The sequence below is a fragment of the Trichogramma pretiosum genome, unplaced genomic scaffold, assembly GCF_000599845.2.
Source record: "Trichogramma pretiosum strain Unisexual culture from Peru unplaced genomic scaffold, Tpre_2.0 scaffold17, whole genome shotgun sequence".
NCBI lineage: Eukaryota > Metazoa > Arthropoda > Insecta > Hymenoptera > Trichogrammatidae > Trichogramma > Trichogramma pretiosum.
In genome coordinates this window covers 205,790-224,610 of record NW_019641225.1, presented here as the reverse complement: position 1 = coordinate 224,610, position 18,821 = coordinate 205,790, and the positions used below count along the sequence as shown (strand labels likewise).

Sequence of the window (18,821 nt, the reverse complement as noted above, 5' to 3'; positions counted from 1 at the left end):
TTAGCTAAATAACGTAAACAGTTTTGAAGCATTGCGCTTCTAATGGACGGTAACAAAGCTTGCAAAAGTATGTAACATCATTAAATCGATATCAACTTCAAGGATTTTATTTTTTTACAATTGATAACGTGCTACATTTTCCTCGTCAAATTTATTGACTTTTTCAAAACTTGAACATTTTTTTTACATATAATGAAATAATATTAGAGGATCTTATGATGAAATCAATGGGTGTATCAGTGTGAAATTTGAAATAGTCCTTTCTGTTCAATTTTTTCTCGCGTGCATGTGGAATTTTACCACCTATGTGTTTTTGGGATTACTCTTCGCTGAATATTTCTTTATGCGTATGCGACACCATTAAGATTTGAATTAGTGTGAACTTTGAGATAACCCTGCTTGAGAAGTTCTTACCACAAATCTCACATGCATATCAGGCACCACTGTGCACCGAATCAATGTGACCGCTGAGATTGCTCTTATGTGTGAATGTCTAATTGCCGCATATATTACATGTATGGGTGACACGTCGTTGTGCATCGCACAAACACATGTGGGTGTTGAGATGACATTTTTGGGTAAATGTCTTTCCACATACATTGCACGTATGTCTGATACCACTATGCACCGAATCGATGTGGATTTTAAGACTACTCTTATGTAGAAATGATTTTTCGCAAATATTACACTTATGTTTGATACCATTATGCACTGATTGAAAGTGCATTTGGAGATTATTTTTCTGGGTAAATGACTTTCTGCAAATATCACACTCATATTTGTTACCATTATGCACTTCATTGATATGGTTTTTGAGACTAACTTTCCAAGTAAATGAATTTCCGCAAATATCACATGAGTGGGTAATCCTATTGTGCACCGCATCGATGTGGGTTTTGAGATAACCTTTTTGGGTAAATGTCTTTCCACATACATCGCACGTATGTCTGATACCACTGTGTACCGCATCGATGTGGATTCGGAGATTTGGTTTTTCAGCGAATGCCTTTCCACATGTGTTGCACGTATATTTGATACCATTGTGCGCCGTATCGATATGTCTTTTGAGACCACTTTTCTGAGTAAATAACTTTCTGCAAATATCGCACTCATGTTTGACACCATTATGTATTCCATCGAAGTGAATTTTTAAATTACCCTTTTTTGAGAATTTCTTTCCACACATTTTACATGAATAAGTTGAATCGTTATGAACTGTAAGGATGTTTGATTCGAGTCTATGTTTGCTGTTAATCTTTTTCGAAATTTTTCTGTTCATATTTCGTTCGAAAAGTCCACAGTCGACATTCAAATTCGATTCTTGAACAGTGTCACCAACAAATTCCTGTGTTATTTCACTCACGTTTTCTATTTTAATTGCGTTTTGAGTTTTACAATCATCACTATCCTTCACATTTCGCACGTGATTTTGAGAATTATCGTTCATTTTCTTTACTGTCAATAAATCAAAGTTGGGCTTGACGTCTTCACATTCAACGACTATTTCCACGTTGTCCTCGAGTTTATTTTCAAATTTTATGTCACTTTTCCGAAGCGTTTGGATCTGTAGAAGAATTGAAGCTATGTGAGAATTTTTCATTTAAAAAAGATCTATTGTACAAGCTACATATAATTATCAAGTCTTACTGAATTTTCTGGTGGAAATGGTAAGAGTTGAAAGTTTTTCAGATCGGGTTTCTCGTCACCTGTCTCGTAATCATTTTCAATGAATGATTCGTCGCGAGACTCCTCTTTTACCCTGAAATAACCTCAATGAGATTAAGTATTATGTTGTAACGTTTTTACATTTCAATTTTGAAAAAATGAAAATTACCTGACCGCAGAATCAAGTATGTCACTGGATTCCATTGTTTGTACTTGTATTTACGTTAACAATTAACCTTTTTGTGATGAATTTACTCACGAAACTAACTAAAATCTACAAGATTAGCGAGGAGGGCTGTTCTGTGCTCGTAATATGCAAAACTGCGTCTATGCGAAGATTACTTGCGACCATAAGTCCTCGCGTATCGTAGCGCCGTCGTGGTATGCACCGCGTGCCGGTCAACCATCGAGAGGTCATGTATGCGAGGCACAACGTAAACAATGGAAAATGAATTTATCTATGCGCTGTTGGCTAGTTTCTCCAAATAATTCGGCTCAAATTTTGTGTTTTGAAATCTCGAACTTATCAATGTAAACGAAGCAAAACTAGTGTATTAATGAGCACATTACATATTCAATTAGTTTTTGCTCGACGAATAAACATTTTTCCTTAAAGTTAACAGTTATCAGCCATTCATGTATAGTCATTAAAATTATGGGAAAACACGATTTTTTGCATTCAAGATCTAAATTTTGATTGTACCATGGTTCTGCGAATTAAATGACCAATTATTCACCCATTAGTCAAATAACAAAAATTTCAATCGCAATTTTTGCCTCGAACGTTAAGAATTTCTTATAAAATCGCTCATATATACCCATGATTTTTTTCATTCGATTCGTGTAAATTTACGCGCGCACTCGACCTTCCCGAAGATGATTGCGATAATTTATCGTGAATAAATCTTAAACAGCTCTCTGCCGCGCTGAAACCTTGGAATCTGGGAATGATGAAATAAACATGAATAATACCGCGCGGGCTACATTAAATACAAGAGAGAATTGCTTTATATACATTTCCATGTCGCACGCTCGGCGCTTCTCAATTCGCAGCCGAGAGCACTAATTGCCTTCAATCTTCCCGGCAAAGGCGGCTGAGCGCTTCGTAAGCTCCCTTCTAATACTTTTGATTGAAAATGATTGAGACGCTCGATCGGTGGCGGCGTCGTCGGTAGCAGCGCCAAAGCCATACATATAATCCTTCGGAATCGGTTGTATTTGCTGCGACAAATTGCCTACATATATATCTTTTGCCGCTGTACATGCATACAATAAATATGAAAAAATGCGACGCGATTCGCGCGCATATGACAAATTAGTCGAGTACGCGTCGCGCTCGCGATAATCTTAAAGGTGAATCGCGCGCGCGCCACGGCGGCCCCTTATCTATTTGTGTCAATTGGGCGCATACAATTCACGCGAATGCGTATTTAATGCAGACTTGTGCGTATCGGAGAGAAAGAGAGAGAGAAAATTCGTGCGACTATAATGAGTTTAATTGCGTCAGCAATTGCGAGGCGTATATGATCGATTCTTTGAAAAACCCCTTGAAATTCAAGGCTGAAGTAGAAATTTGAATTATTGTCGCTTGGCTGCATTTGTTGAGGACATACAAGTTGGGACTTCCAATAAAGTTTGAAGGAATGAAATTGACTTGAAATCCTCCAACTAGATCTGTAGACAATGTATGACAATCAAAATTTCCTTAATTTACGCATTTCTCATGTTTCCAGGATATCGATGGCATGATAATCCAACAACGAACATTTTAATCGCGATTTCAGACTCAAATTTTTAGCCTCATGATTTGTAGAATTGCTCGTGTAAATACTAGCAATAAATCGTAACCTCGATTAGTATCTCTTGAAAGTATTTTTTCCGAAATCTACTGTATATCCCAGAATACAAAGCGACATACATGCAGCTACATACAACGGTAGAGAGGGGGAAAGTTTCCCCATGGAGCTAACAGTCGCGAAACTAACCTCGCCAATAAACACGACCGATGCGTTCGCTCACTAATGCGTTGTGCGGAGTTTAGTTCCTCGGTGAGCGAGCGTTTACAAATAATATTTGTAAAAGTGTGTTGGTGAAATCAAGGTACACTGTTGTCTACACAAGGTATAGTAGCTGAATAATATTTTTTCGGTGCAAATCGTTAAAAATTATACTGAACATGCAGAGATTCAAGGAAGTAACGGAAAGCAAGAGTGACGTAGTGAGGTAAAAAAATTTTATGTACTAAACTAGCATGATAATTTTTCAATCCGTTTCTTACGAAATTAAATTGTTCTTCAGAGTGAAGGAAGAGCCATGCGATACTTGGTCGAATGCAGGCGAAGGTTACGATTCTTGCAAAGTCGAAAACGTTGAAACATTTCCGTTTCAGGAATTATCGGTGAGTTCAGTGATATGAATTGTGTTCAATTGATTCATAGTTAAAAACTAGCCCTCAAATTTTGTTATAGGTGAAACATGAGAACGAGGATGCGTTGCAGGAAAGCTCAGATGAAAATCTTATGATCGATTGTGAGTGCAAAGATTTTAAACCTAAAATGGAGTTATTATCAAAAACTATCTGCAAAACAGAGTACGCAAGTTGTCAACCTCACGCACCAAAAGAAAAAAGTCTAATTATTTTGATTAAAAAAGGATTTAACTATGATAATAATTGTCAATTTGTTGCGAACTCTCATTTAAAACTTGCTGAATATGAAAATCTAAAAGGTTTTGAAAAAACTGTTGAAAAAATATCATCGTGTAAATCAAAAATTGGTCGAGAAACTCAACCATTAATTAACCTCAAATCTCACATAAATGCAGTACGCGATTGTATTAAACCCTACGAGTGTGAGATTTGTCACAAATCATTTGGACGAAAGCCTCACTTGAAAAAACACATAGAAACAGTACATGATCGTAGCAAACCCTTTGAGTGTAAAATTTGTCATAAATCATTTGGATACCAATGTGTACTTAAAAGTCATACGATTACAGTACATGATGAGAGCAAACCCTTTAAATGTGACATTTGTCAAAAACCATTTGGACGAAAAGGTCACCTCAAATCTCACGTAATGACTGTACATGAACAAAACAAACCCTTTGAATGTGAGATTTGTCGCAAATCATTTGGACATAAAAGTAACCTCAGATCGCATATAACAGGAGTACATAGTTGTAGCAAACCTTTTGAATGTGGTATTTGTCACAAATCATTTGGAAGAAAAGATACCCTCAACGTGCACATAAAAGCAGTACATGTTCGTAGCAAACCTTTCGAATGTGATATTTGTCGCAAATCATTTGGATACCGGCATAGATTAAAAGATCATGTAAATGTAGTACATAAACGGAGTAAGCCTTTTGAATGTGAGATTTGTCACAGATCATTTGGAAGAAAAGTTAAACTCAAATATCACAAAAATACAGTACATGAACGTATCACCCCTTTTGAGTGTGAGATTTGTCACAAAAAATTTGGACAAATATGTAATCTCAGAACTCACGTAAAAGCAGTACATGATTGTATCAAACCCTTTGAGTGTGTGATTTGTCATATATCATTTGGATTAAAAACAAACCTGGAAAGGCACATAACTGCAGTGCATGAACATATCAAACCCTTTGAGTGTGATATTTGTCAAAAATCATTTGGACAAAAAAATACCCTCAAAAAACATATGAATGCAGTACATAATCTTAGAAAAACTTTCGAATGTGAGATTTGTCATAAGTTATTCGGATACCAGAATGTGCTGAAAACGCACATTAATGTAGCACACAATTATCTAGTCCAGTGAAAACTTACATGAAATTGCATTTTTTTGGGGAGAGATGAAACCTAGTTTACTTTATGTTTTTGGGTGCGCTGAATTCATTGCCGGTATTATTTTTTACCTAAAACATCAGCGTCAGGGTGAAAATCGAGGGTGAAAGAGTTTTTCGCTAATATCTCGCGAACGAAGCAAGATACAGAAAAACTAATTGCACCAATCGATTCCTCGTGAAATTTTACATCGAAATACACTTTAAACTTTTCAAGTGTCAGTGCAAAATTGTTCACAATATTGAAAAATTAGTTTACAGCGGCCGCTGGTGGTGGGGGCCGGCAGCGAAGGGGAAGCGACATGTATAGATATACTCGAGCGGCACCGCTGGCCCCCACCACCGGCGGCCGCTGTAAACTAATTTTTCAATATTGTGAACAATTTTGCACTGACACTTGAAAAGTTTAAAGTGTATTTCGATGTAAAATTTCACGAGGAATCGATTGGTGCAATTAGTTTTTCTGTATCTTGCTTCGTTCGCGAGATATTAGCGAAAAACTCTTTCACCCTCGATTTTCACCCTGACGCTGATGTTTTAGGTAAAAAATAATACCGGCAATGAATTCAGCGCACCCAAAAACATAAAGTAAACTAGGTTTCATCTCTCCCCAAAAAAATGCAATTTCATGTAAGTTTTCACTGGACTATATCTAATCAAACCCGACTAAAATGTAACCTAAATTCTCACATAAATACAGTCCACATTCGTAAAAAACCCTTCGAGTGTGATATTTGATACGAATCATATTTCCGCAAGGATTACCTCAAGGCACACATAAATATTTGTCATGATTTTATAAAATATTTTGGTAAATAAAGTTCATCCTAAGATATGGAGGCATAATAAATTGACAGATAAATTTTTAAGTTTGGTAAAAATATCAATTATTATCGATTTTCAATCATGTCAAAAGTTTTCTCCCATCTTTTGGAAATAAAATATTCTATTAAATAATACATTTTGTGTACATTTTTTAAAAATAATTTAAATTCTTCCACACCTGGACCAAATTCCAAATTATCACGGTAGTCCTTAAAATTCTGAGTAACTTTTAAGCACATTGAAAACTTTTTTACTCTTCCTATGATTCTATGAAGAGAATGATTTTCAAGGTAAAAATCATTTAATTTGATCACAATCAATTCACCAAAAATTGTATCATTAAATCGTCTTAATTTTTTAAAACCCTTGTCGATTTTTTTTCCGATAATTAATTAAAAGTTTCGAATGATTTTGGCTCTGTCAAACATGGGATAAGTAGTTACTCCATCTCTGGAACTTAACTATATCTATCAATCAACAATTTGTAAACGTCAAGCGACATAAAGCTCCGTCGTGATTTCGGCCTGGACTTTTTAGGACTTTTCATAAAATCGCTCATATACTCGTATCAATATTATTGCTGCTACTGCAATACATCGCGCGTAAATAAAAAATTCAGCCTATTAATAATTCCAATACGATAAGACACACGCAACACACTCGGCTCGATTATTTTTTTTAATTCACAGTATAATTCGCCGCGCTTAATGTTTCCTTTATATCAATCCACGCATTATCCTATAGTGCGCCCGCGACGTCGAGCGCCAATAGTTTACAGCGCCATGTCGATTACAATAATAACACCGACGACGATCGTCTGCGTGGCTGTCGCGCTGTTGTTATCGATCGACGGCGGCCGCGTAACGATTGCGCCGAGCAGCGAAATACTTATCCGGCCGAACGACGACTACTCGAACTCGAGTGTCTTGGAGCGATTGATCGGCCGAGCCGTCGACGAATTGTCGCCGTATCGGATCGTTTTGATCGTCGCTCGTAATTCGCACGCCAGTCATGTCGACGCGGTCGAGCGATTTTTCATCGGCAAATATCCGACGGTTTTGCTGGATCAGAGACACCTCGACGAGTTGAGGGGCTCGCTGAATCGCGGCTCGCCGAGATACACCTGTCTCTTCGTGCTGCTGAGCTCGATGATCGGCCGTGGATCGAGCGACGTAGATGATCGGCTGGACGCGATCTTGTCGGAGACGTCGCTGCTGCTCGACGATTACGTGGATATGGTGCCGAGGACCATTCGACCACGATGGCTCAGCTTGTTTCTGAAGAGCCACTCGGACGAAGAGAACGACGACGACGCGGGCTACATCGAGCAGTTGTTGCGCTACGCCTGGGAAAAAAAGTTTCTCGATTTCACGGCGATAGAGACGACGCTGCTCGATGATCATCCGATCAGAATCCACAGCTATAATCCATTCACTGATCTCCGCGAGATCGAGATCGTCGATTATCGCAACGACTCCGAAATCGAGTCACCACCCACTACACCGCTGTATCGTCTGTTCCCCGACAAGCTGCACAACATGCGCGGCTATCCGCTGCGCACGATCTTCGTGCCGGAGGTGCCCTCCCTCGTGGTCGAGCGCAACTCGACGGGCCACTCCATCTACCTGAGCGGGCCCGATTACTGGCTCCTCGCCACGATGTTTCGCGAGCTCAACGTCACGATGCTCAGTCTGCCCAGTCACGCCCAACGATACTCGCACTCCTACACGACCGATCCGGAGGATCTGCCGATCTATCAGGCCCTGAAGCTGGGGCTGATCGACGTCTCGGGCAATCAGCTGTATCTCTGGCTGGACAAGGAAGCCACGACGGAGCGCGGGATGCTGTTCAGGACGGACAGCTACTGCGCCATGGTGCCGAATCTGGTCGAGAGCCGGGTCGAGGTGTCGCGCAAGTTTTACGCCGGCGTCGCGTTCACCCTGACGGTCAGCCTCGTGGTGGTGCGTTTCACCAAACTGCTGAGATTCGACGCCGCGGTCTGGCAGGGCTCGAACGTGTTCCGACTGCTCATCGGTTTCTCGATTCCGCGCGCCTCGAGCGTACTCAGGGAACGTCTGGTGCTGGGCTCGATTTTGTTCGTCGCCATGAGCTACTCGACCATCTACTACGCCCGACTGACCAATCGCAGCCTGCGCAACTACGGCCGCGTGCCGTTTCGCAGCTTTCGCGATCTCTGGGAGTCGGGCCTGGTGCCCCTGGTGTTCGAGCCGTTCTTCGCCACGACCTTCGACTCGAACGAGAACGTCGGCAAGGATCCGTGGGTGCGGCTGCTCAAGCGACGAGCCCAGCGAGTCACCTACAGCTTCGCCGAGTGCGTCGAGCGTCAGCTGGCCCGGCCGAGCCTGTACTCGTGCCTGCTGCCCGAGACCATGGGCCACGACGTCGAGCGCCGCCAGGAGCAGGAGAATCGGGACGACGGTCAGCCGAGGATACGAGTGATGTTCCCGTGCTTCTGGAAGTCGTGGAAGGGCTTCGTGCTGGCCCCGGGCTCGCCGTACGTCGAGAAATTCGACCGGCTGTTCGTGAGGATTGTGGAGGCGGGCCTGATCCAACTGTGGCAGCACAATCACAGCCGTGCCAGGATCAAGGCTGGAGGCTACGACAAGAAGGATCGACTGGAGAGCGCCGGATTGAGGAAGCAGCTGGCCCTGATAGTCGGCGTCGGTTACGCTCTGGCGACCGTAGCCTTCGCCGCGGAATTCATCGTTCGACGCGTTAATAATTGATGCAATGTATGTGATGAAGAGAGTGTTTGCTTTTTTTATAGCGCATCGATCGACAATTACATTAATGATCGGTTGAAAGTGATTAAATTTATATTCAGTGGAAGGAAAAAAAGTTTCCTCGCGACTTTCGCGGCGTTTCGTGAAATTTCGCAATAACAGCTATAATAGAGTATTTCCGTGAGCGAAAAAAAAATGATTTTACACAAATTCGTGCTTTATTACATCTTATCCTCGGCAACTTTAATACAAAAATCATCAGCATCATCATCGTCATCGCAATTAGACGTTCTCGTCGACACTCTGAACACCTTCGAGTCTTATCAAGTCGTCGTGCTGTTATCGAACGACAATAATCGCGGCTCGTCGTCGAAGCTGATCGATGCGATCTGCGCCTCAATATCGCGGGTCAACGACGACAACACGCTCGTCTTGATAAGTTCAGCGAATTTCGACGATCACGAGACTTATGTAGCACCTCGAGATCCGCTGCTCATCAGTGCTCGACGTCCGCTGCTGATCAATGCTCGACAGACGTCGCTGCTACTGCTGGTGCTGAGCTTCGATGGATCCTCGAGACACGAGGATCTGTTCGACGAATTTTCCAAGAGTTTGAGATTTATAGTCGAGCTGTCGCCGAGGCGAGCGAGGCCGTACTGTCTGGTGATGATCTTGGTCGAGGCCTTCGAGCATCTCGTTCCGAGCGAGAGGATCAACGAGATGCTGCTGTACGCTTGGAGGAAGCAATTTTTGGATCTGACGATAGCTCAATCGTACGAGGACGAAGGCTCGACTACTCTGCTTTATAGCTACAATCCCTTCGACAACGATTACTCGATGCGGCGCTACCGGCGTGGCTCGACGGAGGCCATCGTTTTTCCCGACAAGATGAGAAACATGAAGCAATACCCGCTCAAAGTGTCGGCGGTGCGGCGAAATCCATCGCTGAACTACGAGCTGGACGCCGCGGGCAAAATCATCGACATAAACGGCTCGGACTACGGCATGGCCCTGGTGCTCTCGCAGAAGCTCAACTTCCGGATCACGTGGGTGCCGTTCAGCGGCGCCTCGAGCTACAGCCAGCCGCTGCCGGGTGCAGCGGATCTGGACAGCGACGCCACCATCCTCGACTTCATCATCAACGGCAGCATCGATCTGGGCGCCAATCAGGTCTATCTGCACTTCGCCTTCCGCAGCAAGGACAGGCAGGGCGAGCGCGCCGTGTCCACGTGGTACGACGACTACTGCGCCCTGGTGCCGGTGGAGGCGCCGCCGCCCATGGGCCGACTGCGCACCGGCGTGATCGACATCATGCTGACGGTGCTGGGCCACGTGAGCTTCGCCCGCTTGGTGGCGATGCTGCTGAGATTCAGCGCGAGGCACTGGGAGGCCCATCGAGTCTATCAGGCGATACTGGGCAGCCCGACGACGCGCCAGCCCGTGCGGAACGCCGAGAGGCTGTTCTTCCTCTGTCTGATCGTCGTGTCGTTTCAGTACTCGCTGGAGATCTACTCGGGCCTGACGAAGATCAGTCTGCGACAGGCCAACGACGGGCCCTATCACACGCTGATGGATCTGGCTCGGTCGAATTTGACCGTGGAAATGAACGCCAATCACTACAACATGACGTTCGACAATTGCGACGGCGCGCTGAAGCAACTGCGCGCCAGGATCAAGTTCGTCCAGGACCCGATGAGCTGCCCGCAGCGGCTGCTGCGCCATCGCAACGTCGCCTGCCTGATGGACCGCTCGGTGGCCAGGTCGTTCTTAGCCGAGGAGTCCGGCCACGGTGCGGACGACGACGACGACGGCTCGACAGACAGCAGCAGCAACGCGGGACCGGCGCCGCGAATGAAGATACTGCGCGAGTACCTGTGGACGGCGCCCAAGGGCTGCATCCTGTCCGAGGCGTCGCCCTACATCGTCGAGGCGAGCCGCGTCATGCGCAGGATCCTGGAGGCCGGACTCTGGAACTGGTGGATCGTTTACGACAAGAGGAGGGCGACGCCCCGAAGACACTCGCGGATGATCGGCCATCTCGACGAGTGCGATCGATTTTTGCGCAGCAAGCTGCTCATCGTGTGGTACGTGGGTATAATCGCGTCGCTCGTCTGCTTCCTGGGCGAGCTCGTCGCGGCGAGATTTCGATTGCGCGAAAGAGTGACGAGCCGATGGCGTCGTTCGCGATGGACCTAATGATCGCACGAGTTTTTGGTATAAATCCGTCATCGGTGCAAATGTTACGATTTTCCGAACTAAGATAAAGTTATGTACGCGTTGATTACGTTTAGGGAAATTAATCCTCGCTTAGTTATTAGTAACATAATAAGACAATTTTATGCAATTCATGCATCCTAGTTACCTTTCGTGAATACGTAATTATATTAACCTATTATAGTTAATGAACGTTGACAAACGTTAATTGTATAAAATGTAATATATTTTCATCGTAAGATACACGATATATTTTGTATCGAGTGAACTGAATTGACATTACTTGCAGAACTTGTTTATCGACGATAATTGCAGTTGTTCAATGTTCCTTGAAGATATTTCTCCGAAAGTCCGAAGCCAGGATTTTTCAATGACATATTAATATTAATATTAGAGAGCAGGCACTCCAGAAAGGGTTCAAATGATGACTGGAATGTTAAAAGATAAATGAACAAATAAATAATAGTTGGAAATATTTTATTATTCTTTGCAAAAGTGAAGGATATACATGTGATAGAAGTTCTCATTGGGATTAAATGTCTCGGGACAAATCTCACATTAGATAGTTTATTTCGACCATGAACTGCACCCATGTGTCTTTTAAGTTTCTATTTTTTTTTTTTTTTTTTGTAATGATTTTTTACAAATATCACATTCAAAGTATTTGATCCTATTATGTACTGAATTTATGAGAGCTTTGAGCTTACACTTGTGTGGCTAAATGATTTGCGACAAATGTCACATTGAAAAGGTTAAATAAGATTATGTACTGTTTTTACGTGAGTTATGAGGTTACATTTTTATCCAAATGATTTGTGACGAATCTCACATTCAAAGGGTTTGCTCTCATCGTGTACTGTAATCGTGTGTCTTTTAAGTACACATTTGTATCCAAATGATTTGTGACAAATCTCACATTTAAAGAGTTTACTACGATTATGCACTGCGTTTAGGTGAATTTTGAGATGACCTTTTTGCCCAAATGATTTTTGACAAATATCACATTCGAAGGGTCTTTTATGAGAATGTACTGAATTTATGTGCACGTTGAGGGTACTTTTTTGTCCAAATGATTTAAGACAAATCTCACATTCAAAGGGTTTGCTACGATCATGTACTTTTGTTATGTGAGTTTTTAGCGCACTTTTTTGTGCAAATGATTTGTGACAAATATCACATTCGAAAGGTTTGCTGCGTTCATGTACTTCATTCACGTGACATTTGAGTTTACTCTTGTATGCAAATGATTTGTGACAAATCTCACATTCAAAGAGGTTACTTCGATTATGCACTATATTTATGTGCCGCTTGAGTTTACTCTGCTCTACATATGATTTCTGACAAATCTCACATTCAAAGGGTTTGATTAGATTATGTACTGCTTTTGAACATTGAGATAGCGTTTTTGTACAAATGATTTTTGACAAATCTCACATTCGAAGGGTTTAATCTGATGATGAAATCCATCTATATGTGTTTATCGAGGCTACGCTTACATCCAAAAGATTTTTGACAAATATCACATTTAAAGGGTCTGCAACGATCATGTACTGTTGTTATGTGAGTTTTTAGCGTAATTTTTTGTCCAAATAATTTGTGACAAATCTCACACTCGAAGGGTTTGCTTCGATTATGGAATAAATTCGTTTGAGATGCGAAATTACTTTTTTGTCTCAATGACTTGTGACAAATTTTACATTTATACGATCTAATGTCCTCATGTGACGTATTGATATTTCTCTTAAATTTTGATTTTTCTTCGTAAGTTTTTCGACACGTTTTGCACTCGTACGATAATTTGCTTAGTGCATTTTTTCCAAATATTTTAACCTTCTTAAATGTATCAATTTTCAATGGGGAATTTACTTTAAATTGACAATTATTATGATAATCGAAACCTTTTTTTATCAAAATAATTGGTGAATAACTCTGATACTCAGTTTTGCAGATTGTTTTCGATAGAGGCTTACGTTCAAGTTTCACATATTTGCACTCAAAATCTAAAAATATTTCTTCATCTAATTTTTTCTGTAACGTCATATTCTCCTGAAATAAAAATATTGATAAATTTTTTTATCACGAAGAAACGAAATATAACTCAATACATTTAACTCACCGATGATTTGTCAATAGGGTAGTTTTCTAAGTTTTTGACTTCGGAAGAGTCCATCGAATCGAAATTTTCGCCTGCATCTGGCCAGGTATTGTTTGGCTCTAGTTTCACCCTAATGAATAATTAAGTTTGATGAAGCGTTCGCTTTAAAAAATATAATGGCGTACATTAAAATAGTTATGTACCTAACTGTATCCTCGTTGCATTCCATTTCTTGATTTTCATGTATGTTCACTGGAAAATCTTGACGATATGCATTGAAAAAATATTTGAGGTTATACGCCTCGAGTAGTCTCGATATGTAACCTGTAAATTTGAATGTACCTTTGCGCCAATTTGTAAACACTTATTCAGGAATCAAGTTCTTAGACAGAAACTGAACATATACTACTTGTACATTAGTGAGGTGACCCCGTGTACGTAATTGTAGTAGCTTCTTGACGATGTTTCCCCCTCTACCATCGACTCGATATACGTATTTATGTGTATGCGATACACAGCGACAGGAAAACATTCACACATATGTCTCTGAATCCACACTGATAAATTTCATGATTTTGTAGAATAACTACAGCCGTCGCATCGATATAATATTACAAAGTACATAATCTACATTTTTTGTTATTAGAAGTATTTCAATATATTATTCATATAGAATTTAAAAAGTGATGGTTAATATATTTTTAAAATAAACACGAGGATGATTTGTAATTGGTCAGTAGATTTGGTCACATGGTGTGCGATGACATTGAACGCGATTTTCTAAATTATTAATTTTATGAGAGAACGGAAAAGGATATAGAAAAAAAGGAAAGGAAAATAAGATCGAAGCCGATCGATAACTCTAATTCGAAATCTACTTTGCGCGCGACTCGAAGTGTGTCAAGACGAGCTCATAAAGTAAATTGATCTTGAACGTTTGTAACGTCTTTAACTCGCTACATCATATCTTTTTTAATCAAATATATAATGTACCTCAAACGCGGCTTCGACACACACCAATGACGAAATATCAGGCTTGTTTGTTTTGCTGTCTCTTTTTCCTCTCGTCGAAGTGCGCAGCCGAGGAAGCGATCATCCGCACGATCGAGGACGCGTTGCGCCAGGTCAGCAATGGATATCGGCAGATGGTCATGGTACTTCCGGCGGAGGATCGGCAGCGACGCGAGGGCAATTCGTGCTTCCACCTGAACGTCGACGGCGTAGCGAAATTCGCCAACTCGCTGCAGACGACGACGCTGACGATCTTGGACTCGAGGGCTTTCGACAATTACACGTTCGATGCCGGTGGCGACACACTGTTTATTAGCTTCATCGGCTTGGGCGATCATCGGTATCTATTCGAGACGTTCGACGAAATTCTGCGCTTCCTGGTGAAATCCAGCCCGAGCGGCTCGCGGCCGCACTCGTTGTTCGCGATAGCGAGTCGCGAGCCGATTCCCAGGGAGTCGACGTCGCGCCTGCTCAGGCACGCCTGGTCGCTCCGTTTCTTGGACGTGTCGCTGTTGCTGCACCACGTCGTGGACGATAAAGTTGCATCGACGTCGTCCAGCTGCGACGGTCCGATATTTCTCACCTACGATCCGTTCGTCGACCGAGTGATCGAGAGCTGCTACGAGCCGAATGTCACCAACATCTTTCCCGATAAATTGAAAGACATGCAGGGCTACCCGTTGAAGGTGCTGTTCGTGCCCGACGCCACGCTGGAGCTGCAGTGGCTCGATCCGATCAGTCAAGAACCGATCACGGCCTCGCAGTACGTCGTGCAGTTGATGTCGGCCACGATGAATTTCACCGTACAGTGGCAAATTCAAAATTTCTCCGACGACGACACGGACCTCGGCGCCAATCAGGTCTACCTACACCTCCAAACGGACCATCATCGACGCCAAAAACCCGGCCTGATCGTCTGGCTGGACGACTACTGCCTCCTCGTGCCCGTCTATCCGGTGCCCACGGTGGTGTTTCGTCTCGGCGTGCTCTTCGTGCTGCTCAACGTGGTCTTTCACGTCCTGCTGACCTACGGCGCGGTGAAGCTGCTGCGCTTCAATCGACGCCTGTGGCGGCCCCATCGTCTGCTCCAGGTGCTGCTGGGCGGCGGCGGCTTGCCCGCTAACCAGCTGAATCGAGCCCGCACGAGCGACTGGATGTTCTACCTGTGCTTGATGGCCGTGTCGTTTCGCTACTCCTGCGAGCTCTACTCGATGATGACCGATATGAGCATCCATCAGTTTCGCGAGGGTCCGTACCGCGAGCTCGAGGACGTGCTGAGGAGCGACGAGCTGGTCGTGGAGATGGACGAGATACATTACGCCATGACGTTTCGATCGTCCGACGGAGACGATCAGTCGATGAAACGGCTCGAGGCCAAGATACGCAACGTCAGCGACATCGAGAGGTGCGCGGCTCGTCTGCTGGATCGCAGGCGCCACGGCGAGGACGTCAAGGTCGGCTGCCTCATGGACAGATCCGCGGCCTGGATGCAGCTGCGTCGTCTGCAGGCCTCGAGCACCACAGTGCGAATGCGCGTAATAGAGCCGGCACTGTGGAGCGCACCCAAGGGTCTGCTCTTCGCCGAGGCGTCGCCCTACCTGCGCGAGGCCAGGAGGATACTGAGGTGGGTGATGGAGGCGGGCTTCGATCGACGCTGGTGGAGGTCGTTGCCGCCGCCAACGGTCGACGGGCGCGGGGAGGAAAACGACGACGACGACGTGTACAGCTCGATCATCAGGAGTAAAAAATCCGACGATCGCTTTTTGTTGAACAAGTTGGCGATCGTCTGGTGTTACGGCGTGTCGCTGGCCGGCTCGGCGTTCGCCAGCGAGCTCATCGTCTGGAGCGTCGATCGACTGCTCAAGAGGATACGCAGCGATGCGCGCAAGTAAAACTGCCGCTTTATAAGATCATTGTTGTAGTGTCGTGTGTGGACCGCGAGTCGATAAAGGCGAAATGCTGCGTACAGCCGCAGCAACATCTGTCGGCCGTGCACTCAAGTAAACGTCGAGATGCGGTGGTTTCTCGGTAGTAGTCTCTCCCCGACTCCGCCGCTCTCGCTTTGTTTATAACCTGTACGCGGCGGCTCGCGACTCGGCTTTATCCGTTTTGGTTTTTACTGCACCACGATGAGAGTAATATTAAAAACACAGAGTGATAAGTAACGGTATTGGGTGTTTGCGTGGTTAGGGATTTCGAGCTGCGTTCGACGTTAATTGCGCAGTGCGATAAATCGAACTCCAATCGTATAATGACAGACGCAGTCGGCGGCAGTCGGTGCTGCGCCGCCCGGCACTGCAAAACAAACGAGGAAACTCTTGTCAACGAAGCAAAGGCACGGCTGTTCGAATTCCCGACTGACCCCGAGTGAGTTTTTGCTATCTATCATATTTTTCTTTCTCTTTTACGGCGATACGCCAAATTGTTTGTGTCATGTTTCGTTAGATATAAACGCGCGATGTTGTGTTTACTTTTGCAGATTGAGGCAGAAGTGGAAAAGCGTGTGCAACATCGATGTCGGCGAAACTCCCCTTTTGTGCGAGCTTCACTTTTCTCAAAGCTGCTTCGACGATGAAAAACAGTTGAGGCCAGATGCAGTTCCTGCAACTCCTGGTAATGCAATTAATTTTGCTTTTTATTGATAAAAAAATTTTCCTGACAATGATTTATTTACACAGTTTTAAAGCGTAAAATAGATAGCGTGTCCAATGACGATGGTCCCTGTCAGAAAAAAGCAGCTCCAGACAATCAGAGACCGTTGCTAGAAGTAAGCTATCCTTGCAATGTAAGTTTATTCATAATTATTAAAAATATTTTAATTTGAATTTTCAATACAATTCTGTAATTGGTTTGTTTAATTTGTTGCAGTCTGCGCTGAATGGTTCCAAGCCTCCTCCAAAAAAAGTGCCATCGAAAAATGCCTTTCGTCTTACCATTCAAATTGACAAATTTCCAAAAGGAGAACGTCCACAGAATGTAGAGCAAAATGAGCCTTTATGTTTGACATGCAATGAAATTCTACCAAATTTACAAGATTTGTATACTCATGTTATGCAACATTTTACGTGTGATTTGTGTCATGCATTGTTTACATTGAGAAAATCTTTACAAAAGCACAGAAAATTGCATGAGAACAATAGTGAGCAATTTCCATTCAAATGCCTCAAGTGCGATCAAGCTTTTGTATCAGAAGATGATATTAGAAAACATAAACATCCAGAAATTCTTGATGACGAGCCTCCAAGACCTTGCAGATATCTTTGCAAGAAATGTCAAGTACTGTTCAAAACAAAACTTGACTATGACAAACATTATGTAGACACACATGCAGCTAAAAAGGTTAAAAAAACTGCCAAAGAATAGTAATTATTGAAATAATAATTAGAAATTCTAAAAATATTTATTTAACTGTGAATTATAAATATTTTTATAACTAGCATAAATTATTTGAGCTTTATGAAATTTGCAACAAGAATTCATAGCTAATATGAATTATTGATTGAACGAAAATGTAAATTTCTAACTTACCATTAGTATGTAAGAATGTGATTACTATTTTTATAATTAAAAAATATTTTCTAGTAAATACAATAAGTTAGTAGGTCAAAAGAAATGTTTTAATTTTTAAAATTTTCATATGCTCTTGAAATATTTTCTCATTATTCAAATTGAAAACAATATATTATATTTCGATTATATCTTGATTATCTTTACTTCAAATCTATTACTTTTTTTTTTTAATTCAAACGTTTATTTTTTTTTTAAGTGATAATGCAATGATATAGTTTATGAGAAATGAAAATTAATGTTCCGTTGAATTATATTCAAAGAAATAATGTACAGTATTTGTAAGCTCTCTTCATTCCTTCACACACACAAAAAAATTCAATTAAGCTACAAAAGAAGTATTAATGATTATAGAATTCGGTTTTGTTGACACAAAACAAACTTGGCGCATATCATTAAAAATTTTCATTCTGTTAACAAAAATAATATTGATAAAATTGTATATCTATAATTGTCGAAAGTACAAAACTCTTTTATAATCAAGAATACTGTAAACAAATTTTTTTGTGTACTTGTTAAATATTGATGAAAAAATAAAATGCTCTCTCGTAAGCAATAAGTATAATTAATTTGGCATTGCAATGTATCATTCAGCCCCGTCAAACAATTTTCAATTCTCGCTTGCTTTGGAATGTATTATTCAACTTTATCAATCAAGAGTCTCGATTCTCGATAAAAAAAAAAAAAATAATAACACGTTCTCTCGTAAAAAAAATTATTACCTTCAACTCAGCTTTGGAATAATATATCATTCAATCTCGTCAAACAAAATGGAAATGAAGCGAAGTTGGGGGGGAAGAGAAGGGGAATGGGGCCGAGGGTTGATCCAAAGTTCTTCCCCCAAAAAGTGATATTTTTATGTCGGCACGCAT

General features: G+C 42.3%; 4 protein-coding genes across 4 annotated transcripts; 2 read left to right on the top strand and 2 right to left on the bottom strand.

The window, feature by feature from the left end:
* Positions 1-130: 130 nt before the first annotated feature.
* Positions 131-1,968, bottom strand: LOC106649052 (zinc finger protein 182-like). Its single transcript, XM_023458212.1, has 3 exons — positions 1,835-1,968; positions 1,648-1,759; positions 131-1,564 (listed from the first exon to the last, which is right to left on the bottom strand). The coding sequence occupies exons 1-3, from the start codon at positions 1,867-1,869 to the stop codon at positions 494-496; spliced, it is 1,218 nt and encodes a 405-aa protein (XP_023313980.1). The 5' UTR covers positions 1,870-1,968; the 3' UTR covers positions 131-493.
* Positions 1,969-3,841: 1,873 nt separating this feature from the next.
* LOC106649051 (gastrula zinc finger protein XlCGF8.2DB-like) lies at positions 3,842-5,178 on the top strand. The gene is made up of 5 exons (XM_023458148.1): positions 3,842-3,888; positions 3,964-4,063; positions 4,134-4,263; positions 4,318-5,106; positions 5,168-5,178. The coding sequence occupies exons 1-5, from the start codon at positions 3,842-3,844 to the stop codon at positions 5,176-5,178; spliced, it is 1,077 nt and encodes a 358-aa protein (XP_023313916.1).
* Positions 5,179-12,396: 7,218 nt separating this feature from the next.
* LOC106649247 (myoneurin-like) lies at positions 12,397-13,788 on the bottom strand. The gene is made up of 3 exons (XM_014366551.2): positions 13,575-13,788; positions 13,393-13,501; positions 12,397-13,322 (listed from the first exon to the last, which is right to left on the bottom strand). Exons 1-3 carry the CDS (start codon positions 13,598-13,600, stop codon positions 12,744-12,746), a joined length of 714 nt encoding a protein of 237 aa, XP_014222037.1. The 5' UTR covers positions 13,601-13,788; the 3' UTR covers positions 12,397-12,743.
* A 2,641-nt stretch (positions 13,789-16,429) lies between these two features.
* LOC106649229 (protein odd-skipped-related 1-like) lies at positions 16,430-18,514 on the top strand. The gene is made up of 4 exons (XM_014366530.2): positions 16,430-16,749; positions 16,862-16,995; positions 17,061-17,167; positions 17,251-18,514. The coding sequence occupies exons 1-4, from the start codon at positions 16,634-16,636 to the stop codon at positions 17,743-17,745; spliced, it is 852 nt and encodes a 283-aa protein (XP_014222016.1). The 5' UTR covers positions 16,430-16,633; the 3' UTR covers positions 17,746-18,514.
* Positions 18,515-18,821: the final 307 nt, after the last annotated feature.

Bases quoted from the DNA above. Each gene is read 5' to 3' on its own strand.
- LOC106649051 (XM_023458148.1), top strand. From the start codon at position 3,842: ATGCAGAGATTCAAGGAAGTAACGGAAAGCAAGAGTGACGTAGTGAG. The intron at 3,889-3,963 runs GTAAAAAAATTT...ATTGTTCTTCAG, and splicing joins AGCAAGAGTGACGTAGTGAG to AGTGAAGGAAGAGCCATGCG. The intron at 4,064-4,133 runs GTGAGTTCAGTG...ATTTTGTTATAG, and splicing joins TTCCGTTTCAGGAATTATCG to GTGAAACATGAGAACGAGGA.
- LOC106649052 (XM_023458212.1), bottom strand. From the start codon at position 1,869: ATGGAATCCAGTGACATACTTGATTCTGCGGTCAG. The intron at 1,760-1,834 runs GTAATTTTCATT...AGGTTATTTCAG, and splicing joins ATACTTGATTCTGCGGTCAG to GGTAAAAGAGGAGTCTCGCG. The intron at 1,565-1,647 runs GTAAGACTTGAT...ATTCTTCTACAG, and splicing joins CATTTCCACCAGAAAATTCA to ATCCAAACGCTTCGGAAAAG.
- LOC106649229 (XM_014366530.2), top strand. From the start codon at position 16,634: ATGACAGACGCAGTCGGCGGCAGTCGGTGCTGCGCCGCCCGGCACTGC. The intron at 16,750-16,861 runs GTGAGTTTTTGC...TTACTTTTGCAG, and splicing joins GAATTCCCGACTGACCCCGA to ATTGAGGCAGAAGTGGAAAA. The intron at 16,996-17,060 runs GTAATGCAATTA...TTATTTACACAG, and splicing joins TGCAGTTCCTGCAACTCCTG to TTTTAAAGCGTAAAATAGAT.
- LOC106649247 (XM_014366551.2), bottom strand. From the start codon at position 13,600: ATGGAATGCAACGAGGATACAGTTAG. The intron at 13,502-13,574 runs GTACATAACTAT...ATTATTCATTAG, and splicing joins TGCAACGAGGATACAGTTAG to GGTGAAACTAGAGCCAAACA. The intron at 13,323-13,392 runs GTGAGTTAAATG...TTTTTATTTCAG, and splicing joins ACCCTATTGACAAATCATCG to GAGAATATGACGTTACAGAA.